Here is a 15,343-nt window from a genome sequence, read left to right on the forward strand (position 1 = left end):
CATTGGCACACGAATGTGTGAAGGGGAGGGAATATGGCCAAAACACAGCCCGATCGTATTGCGATCAAGCGACAGCTAAGCTTGTTGGGCAGTGTGGACGGATGACTGACGAACTTGATGACTAATATTATTTTCCAGGCACTTTTAATATTTATTCTCATTATGTTGGAGAGGAGAGAGGCTTACCAAGATCCCACGACACGAATACGACGTAGCTTATGCCGGCAATTGGTGCCTGAACATCGGACGCCTCTCCCTCGGCCCAAGTCCTTGTCAGGACTCGGGCACTAATATGCCCACGTAACAAACTACTAAAAAATCGGACGACTTTCAAATAGCTGTCAAAATATTTTTAATATCAAAATAATACTAATATACTAATACTAATTATACTAAGATTTCATTTTCCATAAATATATACGGTTATAAATACAAAATGGGACATTACCTTAATGCTACTGTAATTAGTTTTAAGTTTTCTAAAAATCGAAAAGCCCTGAACATACAACGCTCCCACGTGAACGACCTGCAAGGGTATAGAAACTACGAATTGCTAAAGTAAGTTTCCTTTCTTGTTTTTTGAAGATTCCTAAGCTATAGCTGATAGTTGCTCGATCCGACTTATTTACTACGTGAAATAGAAATAAGACTTTTGGGAAGGTTTATTCGCGACAGCTATAAAACTGAGAGACTAGTTTGCGTAAAACGGACGGACAGACGAACATGGTTAGATCGACTCGTCTAGGATGCCGATCAAGAATATATATACTATATATACTTCTGACTGAAATCATTATACCCTCTGCAAGGGTATTAAAAAGAAAATACCCTTATCTTTTTTCTTAAACGATTTTAATGACACAAATTTTACTTGTTTCCTTTTTTTACTTTACTTCTTGCTAAGTAAGGGCATAACGTCATTACTTATAACCCACTGAACATCTAACTTCGGCGTGCCGGTAGGTATTTCCAAGCTGAAAAAAATAAAAATTTTTAAAATTGTAATCTTTGAAAATGTGGGCGCCACATTTTATATAATTTTATAAAATACACCTGCGCTACGCTAGAATCTCTACATGCTTAATTTTACTTTCTAGATTTTATAGTTCCTGAAATGTCATCGTACATGCGGATGATTTTGGAAGGTTTTTGGGCGTGGCCATTTCTTTTGGATCAATAGATAGATATAGAGATGAAACCGATACGTTTCAATTTAAAAACAAGGAAGAACGCTATAGTCGAGTACCTCGACTATCAGATACCCGTTACTCAGCTATATGGAGATATGCAAGCAGCAAAGCGAGATTAAAATGCGCCACCTACCGGAGGTATACAGATTTAAGCGTTATGGGCGTTAGAGTGGGCGTGGCAATTTTTTTTTGGATCAATCGATAGGTATCGACGAGACCAATACATTTCAGTTAAAATTTTTTATCTAGCATGAAAATTGTGGGCGTCACAGGTTTTCGCGGTTTGTGGGCGTTAAAAAGGGCGTGGCAATAGGTGGCGATAGGTATTGGTGAGAACAATACATTTCAGTTAAAATTTTTATTCTAGCATCAAAACTGTAGGAGCCACAGTTTTGGGCGGTATGTGGGCGTTAGAGTGGGCGTGGCACTGTGCTGAAACAAACTTGCGCTGCGTAAGAAGCTCAGGAATCTGCACGCCAAATCTCAATAGCCTAGCTCCCATAGTTTCAGAGATCTCAGCGTTCATCCGGACGGACAGACAGACGGACAGACGGAGAGACGGACAGACGGACAGACGGACATGGCTAGATCGACTCGGCTAGTGATCCTGATCAAGAATATATATACTTTGTGGGGTCGGAAACGCTTCCTTCTGCCTGTTACATACTTTCCGACGAATCTAGTATACCCTTTTACTCTACGAGTAACGGGTATAAAAATTTAAATTAAAAAAAATGACACAGTTTCAAGCGGGCGTTGCACCTTTATATAACATACTCTCGATTCTTACGAAGCTAAGAAATCGTGTCTAAAGTCCCAACGCTCTAGCTCTTATAGTTTTCGAGATCACATCGTCCACATGGACAGACGGACAGGGATAAATCGACTCGACTGGTGATCAAGAATATATTAGCAAAATCCCTTCAGTTCTGGAGCTCGAGATGGCATGTCAGAAGGCAAAAACACTGTGCCGCTGTCGACGTCACAGAGTCCGTTATTGTCTCTTCTGGCTAATACGCCATAGAAAATAAAATAAAAGCCTTGACTTCGATCATTCTTTCGGCGTTAACCGACGGGAAACAAGAGTTTTTTAATAAGTTCGTCGGAAATTTAACGTTTACAAATGCGTTTATACGTTTAAGACAGGTAAGTGCTACTATAATAATTTAATATATTAATTACAAGCAATATAAATATGTAAATGGTTTATTTACGGTTTTTTTTACTTCGCCCTTTACCTGTGAATCAAAAGTAATATACAAGTAAAATATATTAAAACCTCGTATTTTATTTTCAGTATTATTAATCGACTACCCGAACGAATACAAGAGTTATTTAGTAAGTTTGTCGGAAATTTTACGTTTATAAGTTTAAGTCAGGTAAGTGCTACTATAATCAATTAATAAATTAATTACAAGCAATTAAAATATGAAAAATGTTTATTTACAGTTTTTGTTGTTTCGCCCTTTATATGTGATGTGAAACAAAAGTAACATGTAAATGAAATATATAAGAACTCGTATTTTTATTTTCAGTATTATTAATCGACTGCCATAAGACTCTGACAAATTTTTTTTTCAAAATAAATATGTTTAATATAAACCATAAAGTTAAATAATGCAAAAATTTATTTTTTAAAAATGAATACAAATAAAAAGTTAATAAGCCTATTTAAACCATTTTTATCGATGACATTTTATATTTTATCATACAAGAAATCACCAAGGACATTTGAGCAGGTGACCTTCCATACGACAAACACGAATAAGGCATGCATGAAATCACGACTAACATCGCAAAATGTTCATATGAGCTGTAACGAGTGAAAAAGCTGCCATCAAATGTCTATATGGAGTGAATCATCTTAGTGCCATTGATCCCAACTAGGATCATGAGTTCGCATTATGGAAATGCACAGGAAATCTGAAAAGTCGACCCCTTCACTGGTTTTGTCTTAAACAAAGCGATGGCACTTGGGCTAACAGTGATTCCGAAATAGCAGAAGTATTTGCAGACGATCTTTAAAATCTATTTACTCTGTTCGATTTTGCAACAAGTCAGGAAGTTCCAACCACAATTTCTAGGTTTGGACTCTCATTGGGTCCTCCTGTTGCTGTGCAACCAGTGGATGAAGAAGGGGTCCTAGATCATATAAAGCGGTTGGGCCCCACCAAAGCTTCATGGATAAGATTGACGTTAAAGTTGCAAAGTCACTTCCTAACTCTGTCATTGGGCAGCTCTGCTTTCTCTTCAATGCGTCACTGAACCTTGGCCATTTTCCATCCCCTTGGAAGCGTGCTCTACTTAGAATGGTCCTCAAAAAGGGTAACGATCCCTGCTGATCCACTTTTTCCAAGATTTTTGAGCAGATCGTACTAAACAGGCTCCTGGACATTGACACGTTTAATCACGCTTTGCCAAACCACCAATTTGGTTTCCGTAGTCGCAACCCAGCTATTGAACAGGTTCACAGAGTCGTGAACCACATTCTAGATGCCTTAGAAAGTCATAAATACTGCTCGGCCGTTTTTCTTGATGTCAGACAGACTTTTGATAGGGTTTGGCATGAAGGTCTTTTCTACAAGCTAATGTCACTATTGCCTGAGTGACTTTAGAAGCTCGTTGTCAATTCTGGACAAGAGGATGCTTGCCGTCGACATTCGTGGACATCTTTCTGGACTACGTCAAATTCGAGCTGGAGTCCCACACAATCTGCACACAATTTACACTTCGGATCTCCCAAACAAAGTAGCACGTGGTACTCTTCTAGCCACCTACGCAGATGATAATGTATTCCTAGCCACTGGCAGCACCCCATCCTCGGCTGTGTGGCGTGTCCAGACATTCTTGAATAATTTTTAATGTTGAGCCTCCCGATGGAATATTGCGCTTAACGTTGATAAAACGCAACACGCCACCTTTGCTCTTTGACCTGGCCGCTCCCGTAGCCTTTACTTAGATAGTGATAGACTTAAGCATGAGCAGAAAGTAACGTACCTCGGAGTCAGATCGACCGAGTCTGTGGGTCAACAAGGACGAAAGTGGACAAAATAGACGGGCTACTTCGCCCAGATAGTTATTCCTTAAGGCTAAAGTACGGCTCTTCAAAGCCTTTGTTCTCCCGACCCTTAATTGGTGAATAAAATGCTGGGGCATCGCTTGCGACACGTTGTTAAATAGACTACAAACTTGCATCACAAAGGCCCTGCGGAGGATGCTATGGGTGAAGTGGCACCATTATGTCGAAAATAGCGCTTTATTTCGTTACATTCTTAAAAATACAAAAACGTGATATTCCCAATAGTATAAGATAATATGTCAAAAAACACCGAAGCAATAATTTGTTTCATATTATTTTCATACCAATTTTTTATATGATAAAATCGTTCCATTTTGATCAAATTAAATTCGAAATTCAGATCTAATTCAAAAATGTTATTTTCAAGCGTAGGTTATATTTAAAAAAACACCAGAAGTATAATTTTTTTGGTGCCGACTTATATACTACCTGCAAAATAAAGAAGATTTTTGCGAAAGTTTCAGCCCGATAGCTTTAAAACTGAAAAACTAGTTTGCGTAGGAAAGGGATGTTATTGGTTCCGAAACGCTTCCTACTTCCTGTTACTTTTCCCATTTACAATATACCCTTTTACAGTAAAAGTTTTATTCTACGAATAATTAATATTAATAAACCAAATCAGTTGATTTAACAAAAAAATAGCAACAAGTGTGTCAATAATGTTGTTACGTCAAAATCGCGTTTTTGTGTTTTTATATATTTAAAAATAGTTGTGAAAGAAAAAAAATGTATAATGTGAAAAAGAATTCGAAACCATGGTGTGCTAGAACTCTAACAACGGGGGTGTGCTGACGCGAGGAGTGGAGTAGGTCAAGAACAATGACATAACTTTCGACGGACAACTTTGACAATAGGGGATCGTATTGAGCGGCCCGCGACGATCCATTGGCACACGAATGTGTGAAGGGGAGGGAGTATGGCCAAAACACAGCCCGATCGTATTGCGATCAAGCGACAGCTAAGCTTGTTGGGCAGTGTGGACGGATGACTGACGAACTTGATGACTAATATTATTTTCCAGGCACTTTTAATATTTATTCTCATTATGTTGGAGAGGAGAGAGGCTTACCAAGATCCCACGACACGAATACGACGTAGCTTATGCCGGAAATTGGTGCCTGAACATCGGACCCCTCTCCCTCGGCCCAAGTCCTTGTCAGGACTCGGGCACTAATATGCCCACGTAACAAACTACTAAAAAATCGGACGACTTTCAAATAGCTGTCAAAATATTTTTAATATCAAAATAATACTAATATACTAATACTAATTATACTAAGATTTCATTTTCCGTAAATATATACGGTTATAAATACAAAATGGGACATTACCTTAATGCTACTGTAATTAGTTTTAAGTTTTCTAAAAATCGAAAAGCCCTGAACATACAACGCTCCCACGTGAACGACCTGCAAGGGTATAGAAACTACGAATTGCTAAAGTAAGTTTCCTTTCTTGTTTTTTGAAGATTCCTAAGCTATAGCTGATAGTTGCTCGATCCGACTTATTTACTACGTGAAATAGAAATAAGACTTTTGGGAAGGTTTATTCGCGACAGCTATAAAACTGAGAGACTAGTTTGCGTAAAACGGACGGACAGACGAACATGGTTAGATCGACTCGTCTAGGATGCCGATCAAGAATATATATACTATATATACTTCTGACTGAAATCATTATACCCTCTGCAAGGGTATTAAAAAGAAAATACCCTTATCTTTTTTCTTAAACGATTTTAATGACACAAATTTTACTTGTTTCCTTTTTTTACTTTACTTCTTGCTAAGTAAGGGCATAACGTCATTACTTATAACCCACTGAACATCTAACTTCGGCGTGCCGGTAGGTATTTCCAAGCTGAAAAAAATAAAAATTTTTAAAATTGTAATCTTTGAAAATGTGGGCGCCACATTTTATATAATTTTATAAAATACACCTGCGCTACGCTAGAATCTCTACATGCTTAATTTTACTTTCTAGATTTTATAGTTCCTGAAATGTCATCGTACATGCGGATGATTTTGGAAGGTTTTTGGGCGTGGCCATTTCTTTTGGATCAATAGATAGATATAGAGATGAAACCGATACGTTTCAATTTAAAAACAAGGAAGAACGCTATAGTCGAGTACCTCGACTATCAGATACCCGTTACTCAGCTATATGGAGATATGCAAGCAGCAAAGCGAGATTAAAATGCGCCACCTACCGGAGGTATACAGATTTAAGCGTTATGGGCGTTAGAGTGGGCGTGGCAATTTTTTTTTGGATCAATCGATAGGTATCGACGAGACCAATACATTTCAGTTAAAATTTTTTATCTAGCATGAAAATTGTGGGCGTCACAGGTTTTCGCGGTTTGTGGGCGTTAAAAAGGGCGTGGCAATAGGTGGCGATAGGTATTGGTGAGAACAATACATTTCAGTTAAAATTTTTATTCTAGCATCAAAACTGTAGGAGCCACAGTTTTGGGCGGTATGTGGGCGTTAGAGTGGGCGTGGCACTGTGCTGAAACAAACTTGCGCTGCGTAAGAAGCTCAGGAATCTGCACGCCAAATCTCAATAGCCTAGCTCCCATAGTTTCAGAGATCTCAGCGTTCATCCGGACGGACAGACAGACGGACAGACGGAGAGACGGACAGACGGACAGACGGACATGGCTAGATCGACTCGGCTAGTGATCCTGATCAAGAATATATATACTTTGTGGGGTCGGAAACGCTTCCTTCTGCCTGTTACATACTTTCCGACGAATCTAGTATACCCTTTTACTCTACGAGTAACGGGTATAAAAATTTAAATTAAAAAAAATGACACAGTTTCAAGCGGGCGTTGCACCTTTATATAACATACTCTCGATTCTTACGAAGCTAAGAAATCGTGTCTAAAGTCCCAACGCTCTAGCTCTTATAGTTTTCGAGATCACATCGTCCACATGGACAGACGGACAGGGATAAATCGACTCGACTGGTGATCAAGAATATATTAGCAAAATCCCTTCAGTTCTGGAGCTCGAGATGGCATGTCAGAAGGCAAAAACACTGTGCCGCTGTCGACGTCACAGAGTCCGTTATTGTCTCTTCTGGCTAATACGCCATAGAAAATAAAATAAAAGCCTTGACTTCGATCATTCTTTCGGCGTTAACCGACGGGAAACAAGAGTTTTTTAATAAGTTCGTCGGAAATTTAACGTTTACAAATGCGTTTATACGTTTAAGACAGGTAAGTGCTACTATAATAATTTAATATATTAATTACAAGCAATATAAATATGTAAATGGTTTATTTACGGTTTTTTTTACTTCGCCCTTTACCTGTGAATCAAAAGTAATATACAAGTAAAATATATTAAAACCTCGTATTTTATTTTCAGTATTATTAATCGACTACCCGAACGAATACAAGAGTTATTTAGTAAGTTTGTCGGAAATTTTACGTTTATAAGTTTAAGTCAGGTAAGTGCTACTATAATCAATTAATAAATTAATTACAAGCAATTAAAATATGAAAAATGTTTATTTACAGTTTTTGTTGTTTCGCCCTTTATATGTGATGTGAAACAAAAGTAACATGTAAATGAAATATATAAGAACTCGTATTTTTATTTTCAGTATTATTAATCGACTGCCATAAGACTCTGACAAATTTTTTTTTCAAAATAAATATGTTTAATATAAACCATAAAGTTAAATAATGCAAAAATTTATTTTTTAAAAATGAATACAAATAAAAAGTTAATAAGCCTATTTAAACCATTTTTATCGATGACATTTTATATTTTATCATACAAGAAATCACCAAGGACATTTGAGCAGGTGACCTTCCATACGACAAACACGAATAAGGCATGCATGAAATCACGACTAACATCGCAAAATGTTCATATGAGCTGTAACGAGTGAAAAAGGTGCCATCAAATGTCTATATGGAGTGAATCATCTTAGTGCCATTGATCCCAACTAGGATCATGAGTTCGCATTATGGAAATGCACAGGAAAAAAAGTCGACCCCTTCACTGGTTTTGTCTTAAACAAAGCGATGGCACTTGGGCTCACAGTGATTCCGAAATAGCAGAAGTATTTGCAGACGATCTTTAAAATCTATTTACTCTGTTCGATTTTGCAACAAGTCAGGAAGTTCCAACCACAATTTCTAGGTTTGGACTCTCATTGGGTCCTCCTGTTGCTGTGCAACCAGTGGATGAAGAAGGGGTCCTAGATCATATAAAGCGGTTGGGCCCCACCAAAGCTCCATGGATAAGATTGACGTTAAAGTTACAAAGTCACTTCCTAACTCTGTCATTGGGCAGCTCTGCTTTCTCTTCAATGCGCCACTGAACCTTCGCCATTTTCCATCCCCTTGGAAGCGTGCTCTACTTAGAATGGTCCTCAAAAAGGGTAACGATCCCTGCTGATCCACTTTTTCCAAGATTTTTGAGCAGATCGTACTAAACAGGCTCCTGGACATTGACACGTTTAATGACGCTTTGCCAAACCACCAATTTGGTTTCCGTAGTCGCAACCCAGCTATTGAACAGGTTCACAGAGTCGTGAACCACATTCTAGATGCTTTAGAAAGTCATAAATACTGCTCGGCCGTTTTTCTTGATGTCAGACAGACTTTTGATAGGGTTTGGCATGAAGGTCTTTTCTACAAGCTAATGTCACTATTGCCTGAGTGACTTTAGAAGCTCGTTGTCAATTCTGGACAAGAGGATGCTTGCCGTCGACATTCGTGGACATCTTTCTGGACTACGTCAAATTCGAGCTGGAGTCCCACACAATCTGCACACAATTTACACTTCGGATCTCCCAAACAAAGTAGCACGTGGTACTCTTCTAGCCACCTACGCAGATGATAATGTATTCCTAGCCACTGGCAGCACCCCATCCTCGGCTGTGTGGCGTGTCCAGACATTCTTGAATAATTTTTAATGTTGAGCCTCCCGATGGAATATTGCGCTTAACGTTGATAAAACGCAACACGCCACCTTTGCTCTTTGACCTGGCCGCTCCCGTAGCCTTTACTTAGATAGTGATAGACTTAAGCATGAGCAGAAAGTAACGTACCTCGGAGTCAGATCGACCGAGTCTGTGGGTCAACAAGGACGAAAGTGGACGAAATAGACGGGCTACTTCGCCCAGATAGTGGGTTATTCCTTAAGGCTAAAGTACGGCTCTTCAAAGCCTTTGTTCTCCCGACCCTTAATTGGTGAATAAAATGCTGGGGCATCGCTTGCGACACGTCGTTAAATAGACTACAAACTTGCATCACAAAGGCCCTGCGGAGGATGCTATGGGTGAAGTGGCACCATTATGTCGAAAATAGCGTTTTATTTCGTTACATTCTTAAAAATACAAAAAAGTGATATTCCCAATAGTATAAGATAATATGTCAAAAAACACCGAAGCAATAATTTGTTTCATATTATTTTCATACCAATTTTTTATATGATAAAATCGTCCGATTTTGATCAAATTAAATTCGAAATTCAGAACTGATTCAAAAATGTTATTTTCAAGCGTAGGAGGTTGGTTATATTTAAAAAAAACCAGAGGTATAATTTTTTTGGTTCCGACTTATATACTACCTGCAAAATAAAGAAGATTTTTGCGAAAGTTTCAGCCCGATAGGTTCAAAACTGAGAAACTAGTTTGCGTAGGAAAGGGATGTTATTGGTTCCGAAACGCTTCCTACTTCCTGTTACTTTTCCCATTTACAATATACCCTTTTACAATAAAAGTTTTATTCTACGAATAACGGGAATATTAATAAACCAAATCAGTTGATTTAACAAAAAATAGCAACAAGTGTGTCAATAATGTTGTTACGTCAAAATCGCGTTTTTGTGTTTTTATATATTTAAAAATAGTTGTGAAAGAAAAATCAATGACATTGAATTAATTATATATTAAATTATTAAATAAATTAAATATTCCACTCCATCCAAATGAGGTATTTTATAATTCATACAGTGAATAAAAGAAATCAATGATGGTAGTTCGGCACTGTACGTTTGCAAGTTAATTACAACAAATGGGCAAATATTTTGTTACGGCAAATTAAGTTTTTTTTGTTTTAATTAAAAAAAACCCATTTCTGTATAAATATGTCTCCATCCCTCTCGCACTCAATTATTGTTCGGTTAGAAGTTTTTAATGAATGGTTCCATTCAAATAATTGTTGGCATGTAAATGGATATTGATAATAAGAACCAAATCTCATTTAAATTTTAACAAAATATAAAAGAATGTGGGCGCTTGACGAGTTTAAGCCTTATGGGCGTTAAAGTGGACTGTTGAAAAAAACTTGCACTGCGCATGAATCCCAAACACATTACTTCAAACATTACAGCGAAGAAAATTTTTGTGTATTTTGCATTCAATTCAAAGGACAATTTAGTTTTCTGATAACTGTAGACAATTTTTGGCGTTATTGCAGCTACAGACGATCTAGTTGTTAACGAAGTTTAATTTTTTTCAGCATCTTTAACAAAATAGTTAATTAATTTTCCGCATATTGACAATCGTCAGGAAAATGTCAATTTTAAAAAAAAAATTTCGCGTTTTCTAAAGTCCTTGGAGCTAATGATTGCACGCAAATAAGACTTAAATCCCCGGCAGGCTATTGCCGAGATATATCGGAACAGAAATCGATAGTCTTCTATAAATGTGCATACGGTCTGCAAGTTGCAGGTTCAGGATTTGGTGGCATAATTTAAAATTTTTTTTACTAAGAAATTTCTTTTCTGCATATATTGTTTTAATTTTGCTTCAAAGTTTGTCATCAGCTATTAGTATGACTGCCTTTTGGTATTTTTGAATAATTTTTCGACAATCAGTTAACTCTTCTGGTGTGGTTTAAAATTATTTTTCTTTTTTAATATGTCACTCTTTTATTAAAATAGCGATATATGGTTACTCACCTGAAGGGAGCGCACTTGATCATTGGATTCGATGTCCAGAAAAGCTGTGCAGTACTTTAAGCCAGAAGTATACTCTTTTATACGAGCATTTCCAAATGCGAGGTAATATATATAGTCACGTCTTCCTTCTGGATGAGTACGGGCCAACTCCTCCAATAACAAAATACCCTGTGTTTTTAAACAACTTTTGAATTACACACATTTCTAATTCTCAATGATAGTCACCTTTCTGATGTCGTTTGTGTAACGACTACGGACCAGGCAAAATGCATACCTATCGTGTAATAAAAAACAAAGTATTTGGCGGGTATTTTAATACTTTAAAATGTCAAATTAATTTTTCGTACTCAAATTTTGTCTCTGTGGCAATTTCTCCATCCAACTCAAGTTCGTGATGATATTTTTTTTCAAACCTCTACAACAATAAAACTTATTATATTCGTAACACTCAACGTCAAAATGTTATTGGAACCTCCAAATCTTCTTGTGGTACCACATCGCTCAAGAGTTCATCCATTTTTGACGTTAACCGATCTAGTACAACACCAGTTTTTACTAGTCAGTGTGACCCCTAATTGTAAAATAATATTAAACATGTAATTAGGTTCAAAATAGCGCCGGTGATTTGAAAGCGGAACACGGTTGTATAAATTATACTCCAATCCCACTTGTCAATCAAACTGGGTAGATATATACTATGTTTATGCTAAGGATTTCATGATTTCTTAAAAGCGTGAAATAAAATTTGCTCCTGTTTATGCGACACAGCCGAATTCATGCTTTTTATCAATCTCAGCTGATGTGGAAACTAAAAATTAAAAATGGAAGGAAAACCCCAAAATCGAATCCAGAAGGTCAGAGCAGATGAAATAGGACGCCAAATCCAAGCTTATGCCCTTTATTGCGGGATTTCACCGACAGGAAGCAATTCCACAAAAGGGGCAAATTCGCAGAATAGTTGAAGTGCTGGAGGAGTTCCACTAGAGAATCCCAGTGGGAAGGAACATGCCGAGTGGGACTTCGATCTCTAAATGGACATACTGCCGGGCGCGTCCTCGCAAAGAAAGTAAGATCTGGCCAAAAGAATTTGGTCGCGTTGTACTAATAGAAGTCTCTTTTTAGCACAACCACCAGTAATACGATCTCCGACGACCTCTCCATTAGGACTCCGGACACCACCACCACCAGCTACTTGGCAGCTTAAGCGGAGCTGGAGGACCCGCTGGTTTCTATAGAGAGGAGGAAAATGGGGCGCCCGCTAAGGAACAGTTGGAGAAGCCATAGCCAGACACTGCCAGGATGCTGGGCGACTCCCTGCAGCATCAGCGGATCAACCCCGTTCCCAATCCGGCTCCCACTTCCTCAAGGTCTAATATGCCCATTGAGACTCCGAGCTGGACTGCGGTGGAACGGGAAAGATGGCGAAGCATCCGTGGGTCGAAAAGGAAGCTTTAAACTACTAATTTACATAAATAAAAAAATTCGTTGAACATTCCATTTATTTTTATTTTTATTTCTTTGTGTACCAGCAGACTCCTCCTTTTTAAATTTAAATTTCAAACCCAACTGCTTGTCAGTAAGACCATGCTACATGCATTGCGGGTGAACTTTGAAAACTTCGGTCACACTACAAAGAATAAGATTTTTCGACTAGTGAAACTCTTAGCCGATCTGAGTACTAGGCTTTAAAGATAAAGTGTGTGCAAGCCAGTATACAATTTTTTTACCGTCCAAATAAAAGATGAAAACTAGTTTCCATTGGCACTGAATGAACTAAAAATTTGTTAAATGTAAGGTGTATTTATGTATTTATATCGATCTGGCAACTCCGATAATTATATAGAGTTACAGGAGTTTAATTGTGACCATTTCACGCTTTCAGGTTGAATTCATAGTCAACTTTCGTGTGTTGTCGAATTCACGAAATGGCGTTTATGCACACACGAATCGGCTGAAATCGCGAAATGAAAGCGTGAATTCGGCATCGCATAAACACAGTAATAAAGATACATGAAATTTGAAAAGCCGAACCGTTTGCCCATGCTTGAACACAAATTAGTTAATTTTGCCAACGTTTAGTTTTCAGGACATACAATTTCGAATATTTAATATTTTTCAATATTATTTTGCATCGTTTTTTAGTTGTTTGAAAACCTTTAAGAAATTGAAAAATATATGACCATTTTAGGTTTTTCTCATTTTTCCTTCAGAAAAAACCTTTGTCCCACCTCTTAAAACAAAAAATGTTCGAGAAAAAGTTCGATTAGGTCTTAAAAATAAAAACTAAAAAGAAAAATTGCTGAAGACTAGTACACAAAACGCTAACATTTTAACTAGTCGAAAAAACTTAGTTCCTCGTTGTGTGACCGAAGATGTCAGAGTTCAAGTCTAGTACTCAGATTGGCATGTCCGTCAAAATAGCGTCGGCCTGTTAGAAACGAAAGTGGAATGGTAGAAGTAGGAACGTGGGGGCTAATTTTATTTTTAAATTTTCTCGCTGTTTGTGGACCAAATCGAAAAATCTAAAACGCTTAAATGTTTAGGCCTAGTACTCACATCGACGAAAACCGCGAGCTAATTCGCGGCTTACGCTTTTCGTGGGGCCTGTTTTCAGGGCGGTACTCAGATGAGCTAAGGAAATACCAGAAAAAATACTAGACTAAGAGAGTGAATTCTATGAACGCCGTTAGTCGTGGCCCAAAGAAAAGGACATTTAATCTTTGGCGGTGTTCGAGGAGAAGCGGTGTGGAAACAAAAAAATTATAATGGTAGGAAAACCCCAAAAACGCTTGCAGGATGTCACTACAGATGAAATAAGACGAATAATCCAAGCTGTTGCCCATTATTGTGAGACTTCGCCAACAGGAACCAATACCACAACTGGGCAAATTCGCAGAATAAATGAAGTGCTGGAGAGATCCACTAGAGCACTTGGCTCCCTACATGGACATTCTGCGGGGAGTGTCCTCGCAAAGTTAGTAAGTTCTATCTATCAATCTAAGTTGTAATAAGTTAATATTTAAAAATGCATTCGAAAAGTCGTGTCCCCACTATTTTTTTTATCACAGAGGTTGTACCTATAAGCACGCTAAGCCAGGCTATTAAACGTTAATTCAAGCTTCTTGTCTGAAAGTTTAATCAAATTCAAACCCACAGTTTTCGAGAAAATTGCCTAGCAGTGCCGCGGATTTTCCCCATAAAAAAAGGGGGTCAAAAATGAAATTACCTAAGTTCTACTCTTAGCGGTTGTGCCGGCATGCATGGTATATGGGTAGATTGGAGATCCTCTTAAGCACGTTTCGTGAAAATTTCATAAAAATTAAAACAACCGTTTTTGAGAAAATTGATTTTTAAATTTGTCGTTTCCCACTGTTCACGCCAGCGAGACTACCCGCAAAATGTAGTTAATTAATACAACTCTCACAGAGGTTGGGCCAACTTCCACGGTATCGCGTTCGCTCAGTAGCACCCACTGCAGTTGGGAAATGCTGATCAGCATATTACATGTCTCACTAACTCACCGTCTCACCGACTCAACGGTACACTGACCCGCCAATGCAGTCAGCACATTTTGCAGTGTCAGCTTTTTTCACTAACCATTACACTAAACTTCTCGGCCGAGGAACTTGTGAGATGGTTCCAAAGTCGCCTAGCTGGGGCAACCGAGCGGATCGCAGGTTGCGGATAGCGGACGACCTCTCTCGAGGTCAACTGTGAATAAGCTGGTTGGATACGGACGGTAAATAAACAGTCCCGGACAGCCAGCGGGTATTTTGCAACGAAGCAATACCGACGATGCGAGTTGTTCAGCCGCATCTAAATAGTTGCTTTACACAAACCCACTCCCAACACAACACCTTCCCAACTCCCCTCCCAAACAACATCTCACTCCGGGCAGGACTACGGTGTAATACGGACCGTGCCAAGAGTCAGCCTGGCTGGGGCCCGGATCAAAACTAGCCCAGTCTCAAACGGTGTGCTCAGGGACATGGCGACCCCCTGTTCTAACTATCGCCTTACCCGGGCATCGCGGATCTCTGCCCGGGCGGACTTTTCCCCTTCTCCGCAACTCGTGGGACCAAATTATGGAGCAGAAAACAGTAAACACAAATACAAAAAACACAGAGACGGGTACTCTTAAAAAACCCATGG

General features: G+C 38.5%; 1 protein-coding gene across 10 annotated transcripts in view; it reads right to left on the bottom strand.

Annotated features, from left to right (window-relative positions):
- The window catches only part of Fis1 (fission 1 protein), a 38,101-nt gene extending 26,280 nt beyond the window's left edge, over positions 1–11,821 (bottom strand). For 5 of the 10 annotated variants that reach the window (XR_011605554.1, XM_070998848.1, XM_070998850.1 and 2 more), the window contains exons 1-4: positions 11,664–11,821; positions 11,539–11,606; positions 11,417–11,465; positions 11,192–11,359 (exon numbers count right to left, since the gene is read on the bottom strand). Coding sequence is in view for 9 of the 10 variants with exons in the window: in XM_070998848.1 (XP_070854949.1) it covers positions 11,192–11,359; positions 11,417–11,465; positions 11,539–11,606; positions 11,664–11,708 (330 nt within the window). In the remaining variant the exon portion in view is untranslated. Of the gene's footprint in view, positions 1–893; positions 975–999; positions 6,127–11,191; positions 11,360–11,416; positions 11,466–11,538; positions 11,607–11,663 lie in introns of those variants that run through there. The other 5 variants (XM_070998856.1, XM_070998849.1, XM_070998855.1 and 2 more) reach the window with 3 other exon arrangements.
- Between the last annotated feature and the right edge of the window lie 3,522 nt (positions 11,822–15,343).

The sequence above is a fragment of the Drosophila suzukii genome, unplaced genomic scaffold, assembly GCF_043229965.1.
Source record: "Drosophila suzukii unplaced genomic scaffold, CBGP_Dsuzu_IsoJpt1.0 scf_10, whole genome shotgun sequence".
NCBI classification, from domain to species: Eukaryota; Metazoa; Arthropoda; class Insecta; order Diptera; family Drosophilidae; genus Drosophila; species Drosophila suzukii.